Genomic DNA, 25,391 nt, shown 5'->3' on the forward strand with positions numbered 1-25,391 from the left:
CTGATTATCTTAAAGGAAAAATAGTAAGGGAATGCACACATAGGCAGGAATATAGTCACACTGATATTAATAGAGAAAATGACATTTATAAATATAAATTAGATGGCAATTTGTTTTGCCCTTTTATCAGATTAATAGCAAACTGCACTATTAGCTACAACCTATAGTGCTTAAAAGGGTGCCAATGAACTGTGATTAAAAACTGAAGAGAAAGAACGTATAATAACTTAACTTATATTGTAGATAAGTACCCTGATTTAAGGATACAAGCTAGTACATCATAGTTACCCCTGCATTACTATATACATAATATAAGATTTTAGGCATACTAAGTTGAGTGTCCAACAGAGAACTGCAGATCAGCATTTGTTACAGAGGTTTAGTACTATATACATACTTGATGTTTATAGGGAACACAAGATGTCCAAAATGTTCCTTCTAAACAACCAAAAGACATCCTAGATTTAGCAAATTACCATATAAAGGCAATTGATTAAAATCCACATTCTAACAGCAAAAGGTGGCACACACATATATATATATATTTTTTAGTCTGGCTTCTAACAAAAGTCACAAAGGAGGCTTCAAGACGCGTCTTCAGTGTCACAACTTTCTTTCTCAGAATTGTTTTTGAAAAGAGCTGTTCGGAGCTTCTTTCTAGGGACATGCTCCTCATCATCTAATTCCTACATCTTCTCAGCAGGCATTGGTTCTTTGTTTTTAGCATTGCTGCGGGAACGAGTAAGCCTGCTCCATGTAGGCAATTCAGTGGTTGGTGCTGGTGCTTCTGTGATTGTGATTCCTTTACTTGGTGGTTGAAACGGTGCATCAAAGGAATCTGTGTCGAAGGCCTGAGAAGCTAGCCTGAACTCATGGAGTTGAGCTATCTCAGCAAGAACCTCATCACTCATTTCTGTATTGTCTTCAATGTCAGTAGCATTTCTCTCTGTGTTACAGAAAGATGGTGGTTTGCCATGCATTTTGGCTCTCTCAGAAACTGCATCCTCATTCATGGAAATTTTCTGTATTTTCTGTCCTTGATTAACTACAGAAACAATCTCCTCTTTGTTAAGAATTGAAGATGATGAACCTAGAACCTGGGCACTTGGTTCTACATCCTCCACTTTAATGGCTTTCAGAGTCCAAAGGAGAACACTGTTCCTTGCAAGTTCCAAAGTTGGCGTCACTTGAATGAAAAAAGGCTTGGTCGACAGAACTTCTTGTACAGCCTTGAAAGCATCAAAATTGCCCTGCAATATTTAAAGTATCACATAAATAGGCAGTAGACGATAGGCATTGCATACATACTCGAATGTCACTCAGCAGCACTAAAAGCCATGTAAAATGCAAAGTTGCAGCAAATAGGTTCTAATTTAGAATAGAAGGTCATTTAAATAATGAGTAGTATATCGAGTCAACCATGGCCATTGAATGTAATTTTATAGTGCAGATAAGTATCTATATATAACAAGTATGCTCGAAAAAAGTCTTTACAAATTTAGAAAGGTGTGTATTCTTACAGTGGTTTTCATCTCCCAAATTTCAGCTGCTGTCTTTCGGAAAAGCTTTTCTGTGTCATCATTAAAGGTTGTGAATGACATAGTTCCACTGGCATCAATAGCTTCAAACTTGAACGTTAGTCTGTAAAATAATACAAGTTAGTGAAGGCACGTGTAATAATTACTTTATCGTAAAGCATAAATGAAACTGAATAACAGGACTATACTTGTGGACAGCAGTAGCATCGGCTTTTTTGCATGAAATGCAAGGAAAGCGAGTCCCAAGCGCAAGATGTGTTCGCTTTCCACAGCCAAGACAACCTATGTAGGCATTCACCCTTTGCAAGTCAGCTTCTTGTATAGTCACTCTAATCCAAGCTATCTCATCAGGAGTTGCATTAGCTGCCTGCATTAGTAGCATTAATCATATATTAGATATCAGGTGACAATTATGTCTATAGGAAATGCTGTGAATCATTATTTATGGCCTTTTTTTTCCCAGTTAGTTTTCTAAATTTAATTAGAATAGTGTGTAGAGGACCTTTTTGTTTCGGAGTTCAGCTATTGTTACAACTTTCTTCTCAGTGCCTGGGTATCTAACATTCAAAATCCTCTCCTGGCGATCTAGCAATACATGCTGATACAATTGAACCCTGAAACAGAGAGGTAGACATAACTATGTTGGTATTCTGAGAAGGCATAAATGTACATTCACTATATATGCAATACAAGACTCACCACTCACGAAGCATGTCTGCCCGTGCTCCTTTAGGATTTAGGATGATTCTTGTCGACATAGTAGTATTAAGAGTAAATCCTAGAAAGAAAACGCAAAATGAGTAGCTATTTGACAGTCAATTATAGCTGTAAAGATGTAGATGATACCTCTTGTATGGCGGGTTTTCAGTGCTGTAAATCCAACAACATTGAACTTTTCAGCCCAATTCATCATAGCATCGCAAGGCTTTCTAGTGAGATCATTCCATGCTGAAATTGTCATAGCATGGTCTTGGCTGATTTACATTCAAGCATTGGCAAAAAGTTAGCTAACTACTAATGTATGTATGAGCTATAATAAAAAAAACACTGAAATTGCATTTTCACCTTGTGTCTGTAATAGATATCTCTCGCACTGGACTGTCACGACCACGTGTGTTAGGGATCAGCCTTGGTGCTTCTTCAACAAACAAAATCACTCCAACTATATCTGTGTCAATAAAAAGGATACTATTACATAATATGGAAAGCACTTGTGCAATGTAGACCTTGAATAAACAATCTAAGGCAGAAAAATATCATAGCAGATTTATAAGAAGCGAACCAAATCTGCCATTCGGATCAGGTGATCTAGGAATAGTTGATAGAGGTTGATATTTCGGCTCAATTGGTCCACTCTCTGGATTTAACCGCTGAATAATAGTTTGTTGCCCAACTGTCATTTGGTATGGAAGTTCTTCAAGGTTGAATTTGTACTGATCATCCACAAGTGATATAGGAGCCTTTGAAATCTCGTACTAACCAGATGGTTTGAGAACATCTTCATATGCTTCGATCTGGTCTCCAAAAAGAGCACATCGCATCTTGTTTTTCTGGTTAAATAGCCACCATATGAATTATTTAGACACTTACACTGCAGAAATCTACTACTCTATACAGAAAGCAAAAGAACATTCATATTAGCAGATTATTTCTAATTAAAAAGAGACCTTTAAGTAAACATCATGTCCTTCATTTCTCTCGTTTAACAGGTTATCTATACTGTTGTACATACAAATGTTCTTTAAAAAATTAAAATGGCAATCATAACAGAATTATGGTAGGTGAAAAAAGGCCGCGCATTACAAGCACATAACAATCTAATTTTTTTTGTAAAAAATAGACTTGTAAATAAAATTCTTTCCCCCCCTTCCCCTCCCCCTCCCCCCCTACCCCTCATGAGGTAATCTACACTCCTGCACTTACAAATGTTCCCTTTAAATTCAAAAAAAAAACCATAACAGAAAGTTACTATAGGAAAAGAGGTCATGCATAAAAAGCACATAACAAGCTTAAGATATACTGTTAAAACTAAATCTTACAAAGCATAGTTACCTTTTCATCTTGTAGAATTATCGTTTGAAAGATCACACCAGGTTTTTTAGGCGAAGGCTGAGCTCTTCCCTTTTCAGTCACAGTCACTTTCACTTTGTATTCCTTACTCTGAGATGTTAGTTCATCTAAGTATACAGGTTCCAGCTTCATCTGTGGTGGTGTATTCATAGTCTGTGATTTGTGGAACGTAAAATAGTAAGCATGTATACATTAGCAAGCTATAGCATGAAGCATACATCTAAATTGATTGTAAAAATTTGATCTTAATAAGAAAAATGTAGCCCTAAAGCAGTATATATTTGCATGTACAGAGTATAATGTATGTATACATGCATGATCGTGTGAGGTGCACTAATATAATCTAACCATTTTTACTGATTCCTTTTTCTACCTAGGATTTATTCTAAACAATTCAATGGCAAAATATCAAAACAATAAAAGGGAAAGAAAGGATGTACAAATGAACATAAAATCATAGACTTGTAGGGATAAATTTTAAAGGGTCTATGTAAAAAGCAGCAATAAGCATGACAAACATAATACATTAAAATGAAAGCTTATATATAGAAATTAAATAAACAAGAGTCTCAGCTACAGCTTTAATAAGGCAATATGTATCTATAGAGATTCTGTTGTATTTGTATGAACAGGAGCTACACTTTAAGGATTCACTCTTTCATGTGAAAACCCTAAAAATAAAAACCCGAGGGAAAACGGAGAATATACCACAGCTAAGGAAGAAAGTTCAGAGAATAATTTGATGCTTCAAAAGGGCTGAACTAATTTGGTATTTATAGGGTGAAAAAGTACGTAAGCAAGCTAAAAAAACCCTTTTCTTAATAGTAACCGTTTGGTTACAGTTAACTCTCTTTTTCCTCAAGTATAATTACAGCTAGCAAGCATAATAATCTGAGTTGTACTTTTTTTCTTCTACAATAAGTAAAAATTAAGTAATTATTATGGCTAACAAAACACCTAGGCACTTAAATGGGCAATCAAAATTCTTTTTTGTGTCTGAAATAAGGAGAAAGTACAAAACTGATATTTTATAACCTTGTTTACTATGAATAGTGCCTATGACTTGTACTTCTTCTCTTGTATCTATGCAAATGAGCTGTACTCATATTTCATTTATAAAGAGTAACTAAGCATGAAAAGTTTGCAATTTTAATTGTATGGGCTACAATAATAAAGCCCAAACATATTCAGTTTAAAACACAATACAAACTTTATTAAAAATTTAAAAGGCACAAGAATTACTACTCTAAGGAACCTAAATTCTCCCGAACCTACGGGCTACGTTACTTGCGATTGCTAGCATTTTTTTTGACTTGGTTAATCTATTCTAAGCAACAAATTATTTTACTCTATGCATACTAAATGAAAAAAAAATGAAATCTTATTTGTGAGTATAGTATTCGAATAGATACTTCTAAGCTAATATAAAGAGTGTATCACAACTGTAGCATACTTAAGTCGAGGAAAATCTGTAGTGCAACTGCAAAGGCAATACTACTAAGCTCTAATGGACTATTCTAGTCTTAAAAATAAACCGAGTATATTCTGGTGACCAAAAATTGCATAATCATAACAGAAGGGTCGTTATAGCTACACAGAATTACCTGTGCAATGTAACCGAAATAACAAACCTACATTGCTCACTGTGACGAGGAAACCTAACTGAAGGAAAAACACTCGAAGACAAAAGGCATAAACAATTTACAGAATCTGACTAACCAGTGAGAACGGCTGCTATGCTCATTAACATTATTAGACCCAACAACCCTTGCATTACTCCCAGCCCTCAGTACTTCCCACACTTGTTTTGTATTCTCCACTTTTGCTTCAACAAGTCCAGGAACGTGGTGCGAGCCTTCAGAAGCTTGCTTTATCTCTAACCTGAACACCAGGAGAGAAAAGCACAGATCAATAAGCAGTCTTTTAGGTGCAAAGAGAAACAGCAAGCTACAAAATATAAAATGACTTTGAAAAAATGAACTTGAATGCCATTGCCTATAGCCCATATGTTACACCAGGAGAGAAAAGCACAGATCAATAAGTAGTCTTTTAGGTGCAAAGAGAAACAACAAGTTACAGAATATAAAATGACTTTGAAAAAATGAACTTGATTGCCATTGCCCATACCCCATATGTTACTATTGTTTCAAAAGGAAAAAGTGAAATGCATAGCAACAGGACACAAGAAAGGGGTCAATATTTACTTTTTAGATGTTGGCGAGGAGCCCAAGAGATCCCTGATCTGCTCATTATAGACTTCAAGCACACTAACTGATAAGTCATACGTGTAGGTATCACTCCTCTCCTGGGCAATTTTAAACAGCATCTCAAGAGTTCTATAATTCACACCACGATTTTGCTATGTGCCCTCCATTGTAAAGGTCTTCCCAGTTCCAGTTTGACCATAAGGAAATATGCAAACATTATACCCATCCAAACCGATGTTTCCATTGGAGAAGCATCCATGAACACATCAGCTGCATAGCAAAAACACAACTTAGTTAATCTCTTAGACGTACAACATGAACAAGTAACCTTCAACTCCAAGTAAGAAGTCGGTACAATAGCTTTATAGCATTAAATTAAACCCTCAACAGTGTACCTTGATCATCTTTTGGTGTGTAAACTCTGTCAAATTTGAACATCTTGTTATTTGATCCGCCATTCAAAATAGCAAGTTCTCCATCTTTGGCTCCTTCAAAATTAACTATAGTTGCATATCCAGCTGTTTGTTCCTTCTTACTGAGAGGCCGGCAACGGCAGAAGACCCTGATATTCCCTGAAATTAAGAGTGATAGTCAGAATCTTCATTTTAAATTTTTATCTTGGAAAATTTGTATGGTGGTTATATCAGGATTTCTCCATTACTGAATAAGCTTCAAACTGCAATATAAAAATCACATGCCTTTGGCCTCTTGAACTTCATTAAAAAGCTTCTTTATCTTCTTTTGTTCTTCAATATACTTTTGTTTGAATTCCTCACACTGAGCAAATGCAGAAAAATTGAATGCAATCTCTTAACATCCACAAATAGGAGAACAATTCTGTGTCTTTAATAATCCAAACCTACCTAGCATCTGAACTGCTGAAACCATATTGGATAACTCGGGAATTGAATCAGCAGTTTCATGTGCATCATGGGCAAGTTGAGAATGTTCTTCCTTCATATTCTGTGTAAGTTTGCAACTCATCATTTGCTTGATAAAGGCATTGCAGATGAAGCTCAATTAATAAAAAATGTGGGTGCAAAGTACTTGTATAGTATACCTTAATTTTTTCTTCTAAACCAGATATTGTTGTCATCTAGAACTTCTTATCCTGCTCATACCTGCTAGATATGGCTTTTAAACTTTCAGCCTGTTTCTCCACAGTCTGGTCTATAGACAAAAAAGAAAAAAATATCAGGGAGGTAATATACAACATTTAAGCATGGCTTTGTATCTAAATTTAAAATATTTGGAGAATATACTTGACTGAATAATCACAATATCAATTCATAATTTGCCAAAACCACACAGAAAATTATCAGCAGAAGGCTCATACATAAAACTCTCATTTATGAAAATTTTCAGTGAGTTGACATAAAATAAGGACTTAAAACTAAGAAGCAATCTCACAATTTGATTCAAACAAGAAAAAAGCACCGGAAGAATTACGAATCAGATACATGAAGATGACAAAGTACTTTTTCATATATTGGACATCAGATGGCAGAAAAAATATATTAAGGTACAAATTTATAGTGTCCTGTTGTAGTTAACATAATTCCATAAACAAGGGCTTTGCGAAGTTTTTACATAGAGAATAAGACTTGAACACTCTGTTGTCAAGCTCCATTCTAACCTTTTCCAGCTAGTCGTTTGCTGCTGTCAAAGACATCCAGGCTTGATAGCATTCATCTATTTTGCGCTGACACTGCTGACTTAATTCTTCTATCTTTTTCTCATACTTAGCTGTCGATTTACGTCGCAAGCCCTTTTCTTGATGTGAAGTGTCATTACATGATTCAGAAGTAGCAATAAAACCTTAACATTAGAAATCGAGAACTGCACTGTGCCCATTCATTACCTGAGCTAGAACTTCTATTTCAACTGCACAATTCTGACACCTAAATACTTCATGTTTCACCTGAGAATCTATGTCAAAGTAGAAGTAAATATGATAAAATTAGAATCAGTTGCATCTTTGTGAAGTCAGATTTGGAATAACCCATAAATTCTAGGTGGAATCTACCTGCCAACTTTGGTGCTTTGCGAATGCAAATTCCGGTAACTATCGGTTTTCCAGTAACACCTTCAAACCTAATTAGGATCATACCATCCTCCTTAAAAGTGACTCTACAGTCAAACCCTGCACTGAGCAGAATATACTTGTCAATAGTGCTGGACAATGTACATAACTGCCGAAGGATATTTTCTTTTACACCAGGGCAGAGCTTGTTAATTAATTCAGTACGGTATATACTGCATCTGAGTTAGTCCTGCTAATAAAATGCTGAAGTACAGAAGAGAATGCATTGCCTACCTAAAGAGAGTTAATAAGAGCAGCTCTGATGGTCTTACCTTTATTCCAAGAAAGACAATACAAAAACCACACTATACTGTATCTGCTGGAATAATGCCTGCTAGAAGTAGAAACTCAAATGACACTACATTCTTAACACTATTAGCAGAGTGCTGATCTGTATCACTCGTGGTAAAAATGGAAATATCTTTCGATTTCTTGGCTCTTGATAATGCAACATAAAGCTACCCATGAGAAAAGCATGAACGTGGAAGATAGACGGATACTTGGTTGAGAGTTTGCCCTTGAGACTTGTTAATAGTCATTGCAAAGCATAATTTTATAGGAAATTGTTTCCGTTCAAACATAAACGGGTAGTTCACAGATTTAGAAGGTCTTAAATTTATCTTGTGTATGAATACTTCTTCCCCCTTGTAATGACCAACTGCTATCGTACACTGGATTACATTCGGATAAAACTTTTTACAGATTAACCTGGTACCATTGCATAACCCTGATGATGGCAGCAAGTTCCTCAGCAGTATAACAGGGCAGTTCTCTTTTAACACAAGCTCGTGTGGACTCATTCCACCAGGGCAAAGCTTGTTAATTAATTCAGTAGGGTATATGTTGCATGTATCGTTAAGGATTGCATCAAAACTCTTGTACGTAACAGCTTGTCCAGGAAACTTCTCAATCATGAATGTATTTATACAATCAACGTCATCATTCATGGGCGTCAAGATTGCCTTTCTAGTGAAAACCTCACTGTCAAAGGAGCCATGACCAATTTCGGGGAATGTTGTTGCAGTAACAGTAGGCACTAAGTCTGCAATGTTTTCAGTGCACTGTACAATCTGTTCTGGCAAATTGACCAAAGCATTTTCTGTTCGCTGTAATTCACCATTACCTAACCCAAGCAAAAAATCAGCATACACTGGATCTTCTCTCGCTCTAATATTTTCTGTTTGCTTAAATTTCCTAAACTTGGGCCACAGATAAGAAGTAACGATTGTTGCTTGAACTGCTTCTTTCATAGTCTTCCGAGGAACGACTGGAAGAACCTGCCTGAAATCTCCGCCAAATACAACAACCTTCCCTCCAAAGACCACCTTATTCCCACATATATCCTGTAATAAAAGATCTAAAGACTCTAGATTTTCCTTTTTAGCCATAGAAGCTTCATCCCATATTATCAATGTAGTTTCCTTCAACAATGCTGCTAAACAACCCTGTTTTGGAACATCACACACTAATGACCCCTCATGGTCAATTGGAATCTTAAATCGGGAATGTGCAGTTCTACCCGAAGGAATGTTTGCTGCAGCAATTCCTGGTGTAGCTGTAGGCAATACAATCTTGTTCATCTGTCGTATTTCTGCATATAGAGCATTGTACAAGAAAGTCTTGCCTGTGCCTCCATGACATCAATAAAGAAAGGGCCACCTTTCTGCTGCATCACATGTTCCATTATGCATTCAAAAGCTACATTCTGTGCAGCATTTAGCTTTGACCGACAACCTAAGCATTCCTCTGGGATCGGTGCATCAAGAGCATCTATGATATCTTTTGTACGGCTAAATTCATCACTAACTTCTAATGTTAAGTGTTCCAGTCCAAAAAAAGCAAGAGATCTTCCCATGGCTTCAAGGTGCTGCTCAACAGCTCTAACAGTGAGTTGTTGTATCTTCACCAGCTGATTTGGAAACCTATGACAGAAATCTTCAGCAAGGAAGGAATAATAGGTATTCCAAAAAACAGCAGGATCTCTTGGCTGACAGAACATCAGAATCGTTGCAAAAAGGCGACGTAAAGCAACAGGCATATGAGTTTCACATGCTTCAGCCATTCTCGAATTAGCTATATCATCATCTTCAATAAGACCCCGCTTCAAAGCAGCTTCTTGAAAATTTGGATACACACAACCATTCAAATTGCGTAAATCTTCAAATGACGTAGGGCTCCTTACATTCAACAATAGCAATCTAAGGAAGAATCTCTAACCTTCTACAGGAAAGACAAACGCTAACCGCCTAATTGAAATCCTGTTCTGAACTCTTTGTTTCCAAATCTTATCACTTTGATGCCACGTGTAGTTCTCGCAAAATTCACCATACAAATATCCTAAGCCGTGTTCAGAAGCAGCATTCATGGCAAAAAATTCAGTTAGCTGAGTTCTTGACCGCTTACCATCTGAAACAACAGACTGTAACCTTTCATGAGGATGAACACGAACAGTCTGCATGTTAGGTAAATGCACTTGTAAAGGCAAAACGGAAGAATACATGTCAAACATATCAAAACTGAATGGTTGTGTGTAACCCACTGGTTGTCTAGCTCTGCATTTCTTATAGTAACCTTTTCTCCAGTTTCTCTTCTGCAATACATAGGATAACCATCCTTATTATTTGTTGTTTCGCTGCAGAACTGCTTAGGGTACATGTTTTTACAGCTACGCCTAAGTCCATTTTTGCGCATGCAATGAGACTCTGGATTCAGTATACCACAAGGGTCATGCATCATATGCGCCAATACAATTCTTCTCAAACGGAGATTAGTCTCAACAGGAATTTCAGTACAAACAAATCTATCATAGTCAGTAGGAGATTTGAGCTTGTATTCGGGTTTTAGAATAATCAGGAAATGAGCATGTGGGAGCCCTCTTTTCTGAAACTCGATTACATAGACCATGGCAGCAACTTCCCCAAACACTTTTTTCTCCATTATCTCTTTTTTCAGTGCAAGTAGCTTTGCTCTAAAAATCCTTGCAACCAGATCGGGTCTATCCTGTCCAGTTTCACCAGCACCAAGCTCAGCCTTTATTTCAGGCCAATTAGCATTACATGTAATTGTTACAAAAAGATCTGGCTTGCCGAATCTCTGGACTAAATCCATAACATTTAAATAACGCTTCTTCATATCACGAGGACCACCAATATAAGTAGGAGGAAAAATAACTCTACGACCAACATTTTCCTCAAGAGTCTCCCCGGCATCCAGTGAATCCAAAATACCTTTATACAAATCGGCTCTTATTTGTCCTGATTGTTTCGAAAGTAATCATGCCTTGTATTTTCAATCTTCACATACATATCGACAATATACTGTTGGAAACACCTTCCTGCTCGCAGCATCATATTATTAGGCCTGATCTACAACCTGTACGCATAATACTCCCTAGTAGAGATAAACTTGTCTGCTTTAGTATTCTTCCTCTCTTTGAACCTACAGTGAGAAGGGCAGCCTAAAGGTTTCAAATCCCGAAATATAAGAACACCAAAAATGCAATTAGATAGCTTAGGCTAAGAAATGCTTACGGGTTTCTTCCTGATTTAATAATTCAGTTGTTGTATGGACAGCGCAAGACATAATAGGATCTGGAATCGCATCTGTTGCTGTCCGACTTAGATGAGAATTCTTTTTAAGCCCCTGAGTCCAGCCACATTCTCCCCGAGGAAATAACAAAGGATATTGGAGCGGATCATAGCAACCATAATTATGGTAGATTCGGTGAGACTCATTAGATGTCGCTGTCACTAATATATGAGGGCCCAAGCTTTGGCTAGATGAAGCACTTTCTGGCCAGATGACAGCAACATCATCAGTAGCAGGAGCATTATAGATGCGTTGATCAAGAACCGTTGCTTGATTTAGCACAATTCTTGTATCTGCATGAATAATTTTATCTCTTAAAGTCCGAAAGAACACAGCATAAGGATTTTGTTGAGATACCTACATTACAATACTGATCACATATTCTCTTAACTCAAGAAAACAACCCAGCCTATGTTCTGCCTCATGCTGGCCATCATAAAAGTAGAGCTGCAGGTATTTTGGATTACCCTCATCAGGCAATAAATCTGGAACAAAATGATACATTTGCCCATGCAATTTGAATACATAAATCCCTTTGTAAGTGTTTGCATAGTAATGACCCCCAAGCGAACTAAATGCAAACAAGTTGTTATATAGCCTAGCATATTTTCTAAAATGCACAGCACCTTCATCTTTAGAAGTAAACAAGTACACAAGTTCATGAGGATAGGCATTCTCAGCTATTGTAATGTCTCCATTCCCACATAAAAAATGTAAGGACTCAAACATAAATTTTTTTGCACCGCATTTGTCACAGAAGAAAGGCAGAGCAAGTCTGAAAGGTTCTGCTGGTAACTGTCTATCCATAGAAGCAGCAAGAACATCTACCAAAAAAACCAAGAGCAGAAAAAAAACACACATGAGAAATCTCATAAGAGCGCAAAGCAAAGAAAGCAATATATATAACCACAGAATCATTTACCTTCTAGGTTAGCTTGTTTCTGTGTTTTTTTAAGACCATTTTTTTCGGTTCTGCTACTTTGCATGAATCAGAGGCTTCATCATGCATGGTATATCACAGCTAAAGACAAACTTTCCAAGATAATGTAACACAGTATAGCCACTACCAGGGAAAAAGACAGCATGCTAGCATTTATTTACAAAAAAAGAAGGCTTAATTTAAACAGCAGAAAAGATGACAATAAAAGGGGCTATTCAGTTAATATGGTATACCTATCCACCTGAGGCATAGCAAGTTCTTGTATACATTTCTGTCGCTTTGATGTACAAGTCCGTGGACGACATTTAACACCAAGTTGGGTGTCTGGTAAAGGCGAGCTGCGTTTAAAGATATTGATTATTTTTTTGTTTTTTTTTTTTTCCGAAAACCCTTGCTAGCATTCCTAAGTAATACATCATTGCCAAATGTATGTACCTAGCGAATGCTGACTGTGATTGGGAAGCCTTATTTAATCTACTGCATCGCTTTCGAGATAGTTGAGGTATGCCATAGTGACAATCTACCAAACACCAGGTTACAATTACACAAAGCAGTAAATCAAACCAAGGACAACACTTTAACTGGTAATGCATCAAGCTAAAACAATACTCATAAGTACGACCACAAAACTGGTTGTATACTTTGCCGAGTAACAGGAATTCGTGAAACCTTCTGCAGATCAAATCCGCAGTTGATGACAAATTTTGAGCTTTGGATCTGCCAAATTAGTGAGAAAAAGGGTTTCAGAGCAAGAAGAGTCCGACTGACAAGAGCAATCGCGCAAAGCAAATTAAAGCATCAGGCAAAAATATAGACCTATGGAAGTACATCAGAACATCTTCTGGCATCAGATCAAAACAATAATAAGCAAAAATATCCCCTGCTGAAACAAAGCCATAGGAAAATCTAACAAGGAAAACTCTTTAAATAAGGCAAAGCTCAAAACTTGACATGATAAACACTAAATAAATAATAATTTCATTCATTAAAAGGTAGCCATAATAGGCAATATATGAATAGGCTTCATTACAGGCCCAAAATTCCAGCTACATCATACCAGCTAGCACCTCTAGTTCAGACAAGCATAAGTGCTAAACAAAAGATAGCTACAAAGCTGACCACAACACCAGTAAAATCCTAACAACTGGTCACACACCCCTAACTATATAAATTCCAAAAGAAGCTAGACCTTCTACACAGAGCAATCAGTCCTAGCACATTTTTAAACAGCAGATAACTCAGCTGGACCAGTAACCATCTGATCAGAAATATGGACTCCTACGCCACTTGCATTTGGCTCATTTCTCTCGATCATACGCTTCACCGGTAGACTTGGCGGAAGCGCCAGAACTGAAATCTAGTTTGCCTCGTCAGTTCATGTCACACATGAATCGCTAGCCAAACAGGTAGCAGGATGAGGCTGAACAACATTCCTTTCCAAACATTCAATATGGCCTTTCAGCACCAAATACCTCTCCCTTATTAGAGAACATTCTCCACTCATCTTTGCTGCAGCACCATAGTTAACATCAACTATTTCTAGATTGAACACAGAAGCTATAAAGAAGCATGCTTTCTTTACAACCCTTTGCTCAGCAATTGCTGGTTCAGTACAAGGGTCACTGAAAATGCATTCCATGGCAATACTATTGTGAGCATAGGTAACCATCAGCCAAGACATATAGCCATGTCCATCTAACCTAGTGGTCTCAATACCGGTCACAGTGACACCAGTCTTTCTCGCTAAGACTCCCAAATATTGTGCAAAATCCATTGCAACATGAACATCATGAAACGATACATCCTCTCTTGTACTGCACTCTGCACGTATGGAATTCAAATCTTCTCTGTGTTTTACTAATTCAGCGCATCTATTTTTATATAATTTTACACACAGACGGTACATCTTAATCCGTTCATAGGTGAAATCAGACACACGAACATTAAAACGGCTGACTAATCTCTTCAAGCCTTATGAGCTGCTCTCTCGCGAGATTCTTCAACAGAAGCAGCATCTCCACCGTAGAAAATTAATTTCGTACGGCAGTTTGGCTTATTAACCCGCACAAAAACATTGTTCTTAGCAGCATCTATAAAGCCATAAACCAGAGATGGAAACTGTAGCCAAGCAACCACCTTTTCCAAAAGAGGCTGGAAAGGAACAAAGACTCTATTTGATCCTCTAGCCATAACCTGTAATGGCAAAAATTATGTTCAGGACAAAGTATGTAGAACAGGACACACTTTCTCTCGCACAGAAAGCACTAAGCCCTATCTACAATAACTAACATAAACTGTAATCAATCAAAGGGCAAAAAAGAAGTCTATACAAAGAGAACCCTAGAATACAAGGACATTAAGTCCATGTTTAATGGCAATATAAGTAACAACACATCAATTATACCCTTAACTTACAATAAGTAATAAGGATAAAAAAACCAACAACTGGAAAGGTGTAAAGAAGCCAACCAGTATATATTTCAATTAAACATGTGCCACATGATTCCTTCAATCTTCCTTCCTCCTACATACTCCTTTGTAAATGCACATCATCACCCTAATCCCTCAATTCTATAATACATTAAGCCTTAAACTTATAACAACATAACAGCGATCACCCATCCAAGAGTGTGGTTTCCTTGCTTAAACCATCTCACTAACTAATGCACTAAGTCTAACAAATGAATGCAATACCATATTCTTCATGTTACCAAACAAAACAGGCAACCTTAACTCTTCTCAAAAATTGACACAATTTTGTGCCTTTTTTTTTTCTTTTTTTTTTTAAAAAAAAACCTAAACAAACATATAAAAAATCATGATATACCCAAAGCTAATAGCAACACATCAGAAAACAAGCATACTATCAAACAAAGGGGTTCAACAGCAAGAGGCAAGATTAGCATAACAAGCACCTTAAAAAGTCTTGTAAGCTGAAGAAGGAAAATGAGCTGCCACCAGCAGCAATGCAAATATCACAACCAGCAAACCTGTAACCCCACAAACAACCACAGTAAGAATAAACCAATCCAGATGTTCATTAATAAGTATTCCCACTAATTCTTTCCTTCACAAAGTATTCAAATTACTACGGTCATTTAAGGACACAGAGACCTATTTTATGACTCAAATAATTCCTACACACCACAGAGCAATTGTACCACTAAAGAACCACTTCCAACACCACAAGAAAACACAAAAACGAAGATCAAACCATTATCATGGGTAGTCAAACAGCAAAAGCACACTAGTGAAGATATTACCATGAATTAAGTTTCGATAATCTTAGGTCCAATTTGTCAGGGAATCCGAAAAAAACTACATATTCACAAAGCAAGTCGATCAAATACAGAATATAATGTCATCTATAACAAAGCACAACCTCTTAAAAATACACTCCTCCAGAAGAAATTCAGATCGCCCACACTCAGAAAAGGAACACTCTCCCCCTCTATATATAGACAACGGTAACCAAGGCCACCCCAATTACATAACCCTGGAACTACAAGACTTTTTGATTCATATTCAAAGTCAAAGTGTTTTTTAATTACAGAAAATAGGACATTGAAGTAACGGCCAAGTAAATGACTCCCTTAAGGTAACACAAAGGCTACACCAAAGACAACATAACCTACACCACGATCCAGAGGAACAAGAGAACATACCAGCCACTGTGCGAGAAACAACCATACCCAAATCAAAAGAAATCCATTCCAGACCTCATCATCAACCCAAAAGTGTACGCAACAAACCCAGCTACAAGAAAGACCCAAAGCAAAATAACAAAGCAAGAACAAAACTAACCTTCAAAACCACTACGAACAACAACACCTTAGCTGGCAGGCAAAGACAAAACGAAGGACAACTGTAGGCTTCAGCACACATGGCAAACAATTGCAATAAAGCTAAGCAAGGGCAATATCAGAAATGCATTAAAATTAAGGGCAAGGTTGTAATAGCACCACACAACACTATTCACCAGCTACAGTAATTACATTTGCATGTTTATAAGGGTTATAGATATATAAATTAATTAATTAATTAATAATAATATTATTAGTGACCTGTTTTGATATGCACATTAATCTGTAATTTTAAAAATTATTATTATATTAATATTATTATTAAATAATATTAATAATTAATAATAAATAATTTAAAATATTACAAATTTAAGAATAATAATTCAATAACAATAAAATGAATAATAATAATAACATTATAAAACTCATAAATAATATATAGTACTAATTAAAAATAAGTAATATAATGTACATATATATTTAACAAAAAAAAAAGATAGTAACTAAATATTAATTGTTTATAATAAAAAAATACTCAATCTCATTCATTATCTAACTAACACATATATATTACATATTCTACCTAGATTCCATCAAATGTCACAAAAAAAGCCCACATGTCGCGAATTTCATCAACTTCTTCCCTTGTCAAAGGGCCTTTCCTTTGAATCTTACAAACCTTTGAAAAGAAAAAAATACCAAACATTAAACATCATTCATATATTACATAAAATTCAAACTAATAATTAAATAATAATGTATATGTTAAATATTTCAACCATCATTCATATTAGTGACTTGTTTTGATATATTAAATATTTCAAAAATACCAAACATTAAACATCATTCATATTCATATTACATCACTGTATTAATTAGGTGTCCAAGTTTTGAAATCACATCAAAAGAGGGTTTTGTAATTTATAGGACGGTCGTTATCCAAAATCTCCCAAAAAAGCCCCATTTGACTTCTACTTTGCCCGATTTCTACATTTCTTATCTAAGAACTATTTCTTTATCCTAACATTTCAATTACAAGTAGTCTTAGGTGTCTAATGTTTGAAATCATAGCAAATTAGCATTCTACTAAGTTTTAGGACGGCTTTTACCAAAAATCGCCTATTTGACTTCTAACTTGCCCGATTTCTACATTTATTATTTAATGAACTATTTATTCATCATAACATGTCAATTATAACTAGTCTTAGGTTTCTAATGTTTTAAATCATAGCAAATTAGCATTCTACTAGGTTTTAGGACGGCTTTTACCAAAAATTGCCTATATGACTTCTAACTTGCCCGATTTCTACATTTCTTATCTAATGAACTATTCCTTTATCATAACATGTCAATTATAACTAGTCTTAGGTTTCTAATGTTTGAAACCATAGCAAATTAGCATTCTACTAAGTTTTAGGACGGCTATTATCCAAAATCGCCTGTTTGACTTCTACTTTTCCTGATTTCTACATTTCTTATCTAATGAACTATTTCTTTATCATAACATGTTAATTATAACTAGTATTAGGTGTCTAATGTTTGAAACCATAGAAAATTAGCATTCTTCTAAGTTTTAGGATGGCTTTTATCCAAATCGCCTGTTTGACTTCTACTTTGCCCGATTTCTACATTTCTTATCTAATGAACTATTTCTTTATCATAACATGTCAATATTAACCAGTCTTAGGTGTCTAACGTTTGAAACCATAGCAAATTACCATTCTACTAAGTTTTAGGAATGCTATTTTGAGTCGATGAGGATTTCTGATCCTGACTTTCAGTCCAAAATGTGTACCCATTTATGTCATATCCCTCAAATGAATGAACATCTTCCTTTGGACCATAAGCTAGCCACTTTATTGTATCAGACACAGTCTCATCCAATTGACGCATCACACGATCATGGAACCACTTCACAAACATCTTATTATGCAACTGCATTAGTGCTCTTTCCCCTTTTGATGGATATTCAACACGCAAACTATCCATGTGCTCTTCTAAGTATGGGTGAACCTCCTCAATATGATGAAGCACAAATAGGTGAGCTTGCATGATTTGATCTCGAGTAGCCCAGATCCTTTTTGACCCGATTGTGCCATGACCATCAAGTCTCCCTTCATGTCGGGAAGTGGGAAGCCCAATAGGTTCGGCAACGGCAACATACTCTGCCACGAAATTCCCAATCTCCTCGGACACAATTCCTTGTATCATACTGCCTTCCGGATGGGCTGGATTTCTTACTTTATCTTGCAGTGTACCCATGTGTCGTTAAAAAAGGTAGCACCACCTCATAAATACTAGACCGCACAACTTAATCTCACGAACCAAATGCAGAATCAAATGCACCATTATGTCAAAAAGTGAAGGTGGGAAAAACATCTCAAATTTTCACAAAGTTACCACAACATTCGTCTGGAGAGCATCAAGTGTAAAAGGATCAAGAACTTAGCTGCAAATAGTATTGAAAAACCCACATAGGCTTGTTATAACTTCTTTAACGTGCTTTGGTAAAATACCATGAATTGCAATCGGTAGGAATACATCCATCATCATGGGATTTCATACTTGTCTATTTCAATTCTCCATTTAAGGAAACAAACCTTTTCATGTTTGATGAGAACCCAGATGGAAGCTTAATGTCATACAAACAAGCACAAAACCTCCGTTTTTCTTCCTTTGATAATGTGTAGTAAGCTGGAGGTAAATAAACCTTTTAGTTCTTTCCTTTTCCATCACCTTTCTTCTTTGCGATACCCGTGGCCTTTTCCTTGCCCTTCCCCTTACGGTTTTGACCACCATCTTCATTTCCCTTTTCCTTAACCTTCGCCATCCTTACCCGAGCTTAAACCCACAACTCCGGACGAACACCCACGCTTGCAAATCTAACCGCGCACTCTTTCCATCCTTCGTTTTTCCAGGAATGTTCATAATTGTCCCCATAATTGCATCACAAACATTCGTCTCTATATGCATCACATCGAGACAATGTCTAACATCATGTTCTTTCCAGTATTCAAGCTTCCAAAAGATTGATTCCTTTTTAAAGAGAACGTGTGGGTCAATTGGTTTCGTTGTTTTACCAAAAACACATGGAATACCCTTCACTCTTGCATAAACCTCCTTTCCACTCAATGGCCTAGGCGCAACCCCATCCTTAACTTTCCCATCGAAGGCCTTTTTCTGCTTACGATACGGGTGATCGCGCCTAAGAAATCTTCGGGTCCTCACGTACATATCTTTGTCATAGTGCTCAAGGTACACGTTCGGTGTGTCATCAATACAAATGGGACATGCTTTATGCCCTTTGTTCTTGTACCCGGACAGATTGCCATATGCGGGAAAATCATTGATGGTCCACATAAGGGCAGCACGCAAAAGAAACATCTTGTTCTTATGGACATCATAAATGGTAACACCTTCGTCCCTCATCTTTCTCAAATCATCAATAAGGGGCTCAAGGTAAACATCAATGTCGTTTCCAGGTTATCAAAAGTGAAAGCATTATATATTTCCGTTTCATACACAACCACGGAGGCAAGTTGTAAATCACCAAAAGTACCGGCCATGTGCTATGTTTAGTACTAAGAGTGCCAAATGGATTCATACCGTTCGTGCACAACCCAAGCCTTAAATTTATGACTTCACCACCAAATGCCCTAAACTTCATATCGATATTCTTCCATTGTGGAGAGTCAGCAGGATGCTTCAAAAAACCATTTTTCTTTCTTCCCTCAGCATGTCATCTCAGGTTCTTGGCGTCTTTTGGTATTGAAAATAGACGCTTTAACCTTGGAATAATAGGAAGATACCACAACACCTTGGCAGGAGGTCCTTTAATACCAGCATTGAAGCTTGCTCGCTTGTAACGCGACTTACTGCAACGTGGACATTCTCCAACTCTTCATATTCATTTCGATACAAGACACAATCATTCGGACATGCATGTATCTTCTTATACTCTAAACCAAATGGACACATTAGTTTCTTTGCATAATAATAGGAATTAGGAAGTTCATTCCCATATGGCAACATATCACATAACGCAGTCAACAAAGAAGTGAGACTAGTGTCATTCCAGTTATGCTTAGACTTAATGTTAAATAGTGTAAGCACGGCTGAGAGTTTTGTGTATTTTTTGGACCCGGGATACAAAGGCTTTTTGGCAGCCTCTGATAGTGACTCAAATACATCAGGTCGGTCACCAAATTCACCTTCAACATCACGCATCATCTCATCCAAATGATCATCACCACCATCCTTGGTGTCATCCCCTTCACCACCATTATTACTCCAATTTTCTTCTTCAACATGAATCTCGGCACTTTCAACATGCGTCTCATTTCCAACAACATTCTCCCTATACGATTCCTTCTCACCATGCCAAACCCAAACATGATATTGAGGCCTAAACCCATGACATTGTACATGAGCCATGATGGTATCAACACTATTGACCCTAGTGACATTATTATAATTGACACAAGGACAATAAAGGTAATTGACACTCGTTCTAAGCTGATACTGTGAAACACTCTTGCAAAACTCTTGAACCCCATTAAAAAATTCCAATGTATCATGTCTACCATACATCCAACCGCGATCCATTGACGCTTTAAATTGCCTTTAAACATACCAACACATTTCAAACAATGATAAATGTAACATATATTATGTCAATCAAAGTACATAGCATATATATCATCCATATAATGTAAAAATGAATGCTCCCAAAAGGTCCTTATCACTCCAACCTAACCCATCCTTGAACGTCTAATCTCACTAGTGAATGTATGTCAACTTTTCAATTTTGAGGAAAATCCGGCAGCATTTCCCCCCAGTTCTCCAAGTACACGATGTAGGTAATAACTTACCTACATATGTACCCAGAGAACATGGTGAGAAAATGAGAAGCCCGTATATTCCTTAAAATCGAAAAAGAGACATACATTCACTACCTAAGTGAGATTAAACGTCCAAGAACAGTCCCAACTGGGGACTATTCAAGACTTTCTCCTATTGAGAAAACTCGAACGAGTATCTAGGAAGATGATGATGCAAGCATTCAATTATTTGTATTTATTTGACATTCAACAATAAACAAGTTCATTCATTTAAATAGTGTTAATAATTAAATTAACGTACATACAATCAATATAGCAATTCATTATATTCATACATTGCAATTTACTAACCACATTTAATTTAACAAACTAAAATGTTAACTAATATAAATTCTATTAAAAAATTTCACTTTAAAACTACTCAAATTCAAACAATATATATATACATATATATAACATTTAAACAATTAAAGCAACAATAAACATTATCTAATATACAAACAAATGATATAAAATTGAGTTAACTACTTGAAACCCTAACTTGAAATTTTATAATAAACAAACAATTAATACAAATTAATACATATGAAACTTAAAATCATCTATGCAAGTAAGGGCTTGACTTTTCTTGACTTTTCTCTCTTCTCTCTCTTCTCCAATGGCGATTTTCTGAGCTGGTCTCTTTGCTCAGCTTGATCATCAATGGCAAAGAAGATGAAGCAATTTACTCCATGCCCTAATAATGCATCACAAACACAAAAACAATCTATGGAAGTGTTGAATGATAGATCATTAGGTGTTGTGACTTCATTTGGTTCTATCCCAGAATGTGGTGATGAAGATCTAGTTACACCGCCGCCTCACTTGGTTCACCAATCTGCTGGGATGATATCAAAGGCTGACCTCTGATTGCTTGAGATCCATCATCAATTGGTAATGGCTAGTCAACAGAAAAATCGACTTAATCAGTCATTAGGGTTTCCCCGGTTACTGTTCCATTGAATCCTGCTGCTGATTTAAGCCCGATTACTGTTCCGGTGGATCCTGTTCATTCTGTGAGCCCGATTCCAACTGAGAATCAAGGCAATCAATCATCTGAAGTTCCTGAAGCCATGTATGCAGGAGTTGAAGGGAAATGGGATGGGAAGCTTACTGCTAAAGGAGCTCCCCTGTCTTTTGTTGCTCCGAAGGTTCAAGATGGTAAAAGAATTGCTCAATTGCAGGAATCTGAACTGAATGCAGGTAACTTGAAATGGAAGAATGCTATTGTGTTTTATGTTGTTGGGTATTACCCTACTATTGCTGCTATTCATAGATTCTTTGCTGAGAACTTGAGTAGTATAGGGAAACCTGAAATATATTGGCATGATGATTGTTACTTTATTATTCATCTGAAGTTTGAGGATGATATGAATATGATTTTATGCTCTGGACCCCATATGTTTTCTGGTAAGCCAACTATAGTCAAAGCTTGGAGTTCCAAGTTTGATTTTCAGGCTAAAGTTCTAAGGACTGTTCCCCTATGGGTTAAGTTCCCCAACCTTCCCTTAAATTGTTGGGGAGTGGACACTCTTAGTAGAATAGGTAGTCTGTTGGGAGAGCCTATCTATGAAGATGAATGTACTACTAGACAGATGAGGGTTTCTTTTGCTAGGGTGTTAATTGAGGTTGATATAACCGAAGAATTGCCTAGTTATGTTCTGCTTGAAAGCCCTAATGGTGAGATAATTGAATTAAAGGTTGTTTTTGAGTGGAAGCCGCCTTTCTGTAAGAAGTGTAACAAGGCAGGGCACGATTGTACAGCTATTAAAAGTGGCAAGCAAACTCAAACTCAGAAAAAAAACCCAGCAAATAAGTCTCTAGCTCAGGAAAAGGTGTGGGTGCCTAAGCAGAAGCAGGTTGTTCCTGCTGAAGCTCCACCTGACCCTGAGCAGGTTCAAGCCACTCCAGCTGTTGCTCCTGGTAATTTTAATTCTGATGATGGATAGAGAGTAGTGGGAAGGAAGAAAAGAAGCAGCCACAGTGTCAAGAATTCACAGCCAATTGCACAGTCTAGTGCTTTTTTGGCTCTCAATGTAGAAGATGGTGGGTTTTTCATCAACACTGGCAGGGGTCAGTCAATACCTCCTCCTGTTACATGATTATCTGGTCCTGGAATGTCAGGGGTTTGAATGACCCTGACAAGGTAGCTAATGTTAAAAGGCTACTTAGAAATCATTCAATTGAGGTCATTGGTTTACTTGAGACTAAGGTAAAGCAGGGAAAATGCAAGATTCTCAAGAAGAAGTTTGGGTTATCTTGGTCTTGGGTTGGTAACTATTTCTACTCTTAGAATGGTAGAATTTGGGCTGGGTGGAATTCTGATGTTCTTAATCTTGATGTTCTAACAGTTCATGAGCAGTTTATTCGCTGTGCAGTTAGTCATAGAGATTTTACAGCTCCAATCCCTTACACTTTTGTTTATGGTCTCCACTCTATCCATGATAGGAAAGCTTTATGGACTGGGATTCAGAATCTTGGTATGCAGTAGAATCCTTGGATTTGTGTCGGGGACTTCAATTCTGTTTTGTGTTCTGATGATATAATCAATGGCAATCCTGTTTCAAATTATGAGGTGAGAGATTTTCAAGGCTTTGTAGATATTATGGAATTTTGTGAGATTAAGAGCAAAGGTCCCTTTTATTTTTGGTCTGACAAGGCTCATGATGGGCCTAAGACCTGTACTAGAATTGATAGAGGTTTGGTCACCCAGAAGTGGTTGGATATTTACGGGCATGTTGAGGCTCTTTACCTTAATCCTGCTCTTTCTGACCATAGCCATGTCTTGATTGAGCTTCATTCTGCTCCTCCTTCTCAAGGAAGGCCTTTCAAATTCTTGAATTGTATAGCAAAGCATGATCAGTTTCAGAATACTGTCCGGGATTCTTGGGGTAATGCTGTGACTGGAAATGCAATGCTTAGAGTGTGGAATAAACTTAAAAATGTTAAAAGCAAAATTAAGGGTTTGCACTTGAAGCACTTTGCTAAAACTGCTGAAAGGCTTGAAGCTGCTCTTGTTGATTTGGATAGCATTCAGAATGATATGGCTGTAAATACTGATAGTCCTGAGCTTCAAATTAAATAGAATGAAGCCATTGCTCAGGTCAAGTACTGGACTGGAATCCAGGAAAGTATTTAAAAGCAGAAATCTAGGGTGGAATGGGTGAAACTGGGTGATGCTAATAACCACTACTTCTTTTCTATGATGAAGCAAAGGCACTTTAGGAATAGAATTGACTCCATTTATAATGAGCAAGATGTTCTTATTAGAGATCCTAATCAAGTGGCTGCTGAAGTGTGCAACTTTTATAAGAAGCTTCTGGGTGATAAAGCTGTCTGGTTGCCTGCTGTTGATTTGATTGCCCCTATCACTCATGCTGAGATTGACAAAGCTTTAAAAGACATTGATAACTCAAAAGCTCCAGGGATAGATGGTTTTAATGCTTACTTTTTTAAGCAAGTCTGGAATGATGTTAAATCAGATGTCTATGCTAGGGTGCAGGAATTCTTTGCTACTGGGGTTATGCAGAGGCATTGGAATTGTACTACCATTACTTTGGTCCCTAAAGTTCCAAATCCTTCTTATGTGAAAGAGTTCAGACCCATTGCATGCTGTACTGTGCTGTATAAGTTAATTTCTAAGGTGATAACAGCAAGACTAGCTCGGGTCATTGGAGAGGTTGTTGATGATGCTCAGGCAGGGTTTATTCCTGGGAAGCATATTGGGGATAACATCTTGCTTGCTACTGAGTTAATTAAAGGTTATTCCCATAGATTCATTACCCCAAGGTGCATTCTCAAAATAGATTTGAAAAAGGCTTATGATTCCCTTGAATGGAGTTTATTAAGGGTTGTTATGGAAGAGATGAGTTTCCCTAAGCAGTTTATTGATTGGGTTATGGGGTGTATTACTTCTGTTTCCTTCTCAATTCTCTTAAATGGGTTTCCTAGTGTCCCTTTTGATGCAAGGAAAGGGTTAAGACAAGGAGACCCTATGTCTCCCTTTCTTTTTGCTATTGGGATGGAGTATCTTACAAGGTGCTTACATGATTTGAAGTCTACTCCTGAATTTAATTATCATCCCAGATGTGAGAAAATGAGTATCACTCATCTTATGTTTGCAGATGATCTACTGATGTTTGCTAGAGCTGATATGGTCTCTGTTCAGTTGCTTTTTCAAGCTTTTCAAAAGTTTTCTAAGGCTTCTGGCTTGTCTGCTAATTTGGATAAGAGTGAGGTGTTCTTTGGTGGTGTTAATGAAGATGAGCAATAGATTTTAAGA

The 25,391-nt window shown here is 36.9% G+C and overlaps 3 protein-coding genes and 2 long non-coding RNA genes across 5 annotated transcripts; all 5 read right to left on the minus strand.

Moving 5' to 3' along the window:
- Positions 1–258: 258 nt before the first annotated feature.
- LOC145559660 (replication protein A 70 kDa DNA-binding subunit B-like) lies at positions 259–6,376 on the minus strand. Its single transcript, XM_081621041.1, has 12 exons — positions 6,211–6,376; positions 5,813–6,085; positions 5,328–5,489; positions 3,591–3,761; positions 2,821–3,088; positions 2,604–2,706; positions 2,385–2,512; positions 2,238–2,316; positions 2,041–2,152; positions 1,727–1,905; positions 1,521–1,641; positions 259–1,250 (listed from the first exon to the last, which is right to left on the minus strand). Exons 5-12 carry the CDS (start codon positions 2,936–2,938, stop codon positions 687–689), a joined length of 1,404 nt encoding a protein of 467 aa, XP_081477167.1. The 5' UTR covers positions 2,939–3,088; positions 3,591–3,761; positions 5,328–5,489; positions 5,813–6,085; positions 6,211–6,376; the 3' UTR covers positions 259–686.
- Positions 6,377–6,525: 149 nt separating this feature from the next.
- Positions 6,526–8,046, minus strand: LOC145559661 (uncharacterized). The gene is made up of 5 exons (XR_014092846.1): positions 7,842–8,046; positions 7,452–7,744; positions 6,876–6,985; positions 6,679–6,778; positions 6,526–6,592 (listed from the first exon to the last, which is right to left on the minus strand). It is a non-coding gene; the product is annotated as an uncharacterized LOC145559661 (long non-coding RNA).
- A 310-nt stretch (positions 8,047–8,356) lies between these two features.
- Positions 8,357–9,478, minus strand: LOC145557521 (uncharacterized). Its single transcript, XM_081618694.1, has one exon. It carries the CDS (start codon positions 9,476–9,478, stop codon positions 8,357–8,359), a length of 1,122 nt encoding a protein of 373 aa, XP_081474820.1.
- On the minus strand, positions 9,475–12,731 carry LOC145557522 (uncharacterized). Its single transcript, XM_081618696.1, has 7 exons — positions 12,668–12,731; positions 11,891–12,310; positions 11,429–11,779; positions 11,271–11,336; positions 10,470–11,152; positions 10,116–10,350; positions 9,475–10,055 (listed from the first exon to the last, which is right to left on the minus strand). Exons 1-7 carry the CDS (start codon positions 12,729–12,731, stop codon positions 9,475–9,477), a joined length of 2,400 nt encoding a protein of 799 aa, XP_081474822.1.
- A 653-nt stretch (positions 12,732–13,384) lies between these two features.
- On the minus strand, positions 13,385–16,199 carry LOC145559662 (uncharacterized). Its single transcript, XR_014092847.1, has 3 exons — positions 16,092–16,199; positions 15,342–15,416; positions 13,385–14,619 (listed from the first exon to the last, which is right to left on the minus strand). It is a non-coding gene; the product is annotated as an uncharacterized LOC145559662 (long non-coding RNA).
- Between the last annotated feature and the right edge of the window lie 9,192 nt (positions 16,200–25,391).

The sequence above is a fragment of the Chenopodium album genome, chromosome 9 (assembly GCF_948465745.1).
Source record: "Chenopodium album chromosome 9, dcCheAlbu1.1, whole genome shotgun sequence".
Taxonomy (NCBI): Eukaryota; Viridiplantae; Streptophyta; class Magnoliopsida; order Caryophyllales; family Amaranthaceae; genus Chenopodium; species Chenopodium album.

Excerpts from the sequence above, each read along its gene's own strand:
- LOC145557522 (XM_081618696.1), bottom strand. The coding sequence starts at position 12,731 with ATGTCGTCCACGGACTTGTACATCAAAGCGACAGAAATGTATACAAGA. Across the intron at positions 11,337-11,428 it reads ATTAAATCAGGAAGAAACCC|GTTCAAAGAGAGGAAGAATA; the intron begins GTAAGCATTTCT and ends TTCTCACTGTAG. Across the intron at positions 10,056-10,115 it reads GTTTGTCTTTCCTGTAGAAG|ATTTACGCAATTTGAATGGT; the intron begins GTTAGAGATTCT and ends CGTCATTTGAAG.
- LOC145557521 (XM_081618694.1), bottom strand. The coding sequence starts at position 9,478 with ATGAACAAGATTGTATTGCCTACAGCTACACCAGGAATTGCTGCAGCA.
- LOC145559660 (XM_081621041.1), bottom strand. The coding sequence starts at position 2,938 with ATGACAGTTGGGCAACAAACTATTATTCAGCGGTTAAATCCAGAGAGT. Across the intron at positions 2,513-2,603 it reads ATATCTATTACAGACACAAG|CCAAGACCATGCTATGACAA; the intron begins GTGAAAATGCAA and ends AATGTAAATCAG. Across the intron at positions 1,906-2,040 it reads CTGAACTCCGAAACAAAAAG|GCAGCTAATGCAACTCCTGA; the intron begins GTCCTCTACACA and ends CTACTAATGCAG.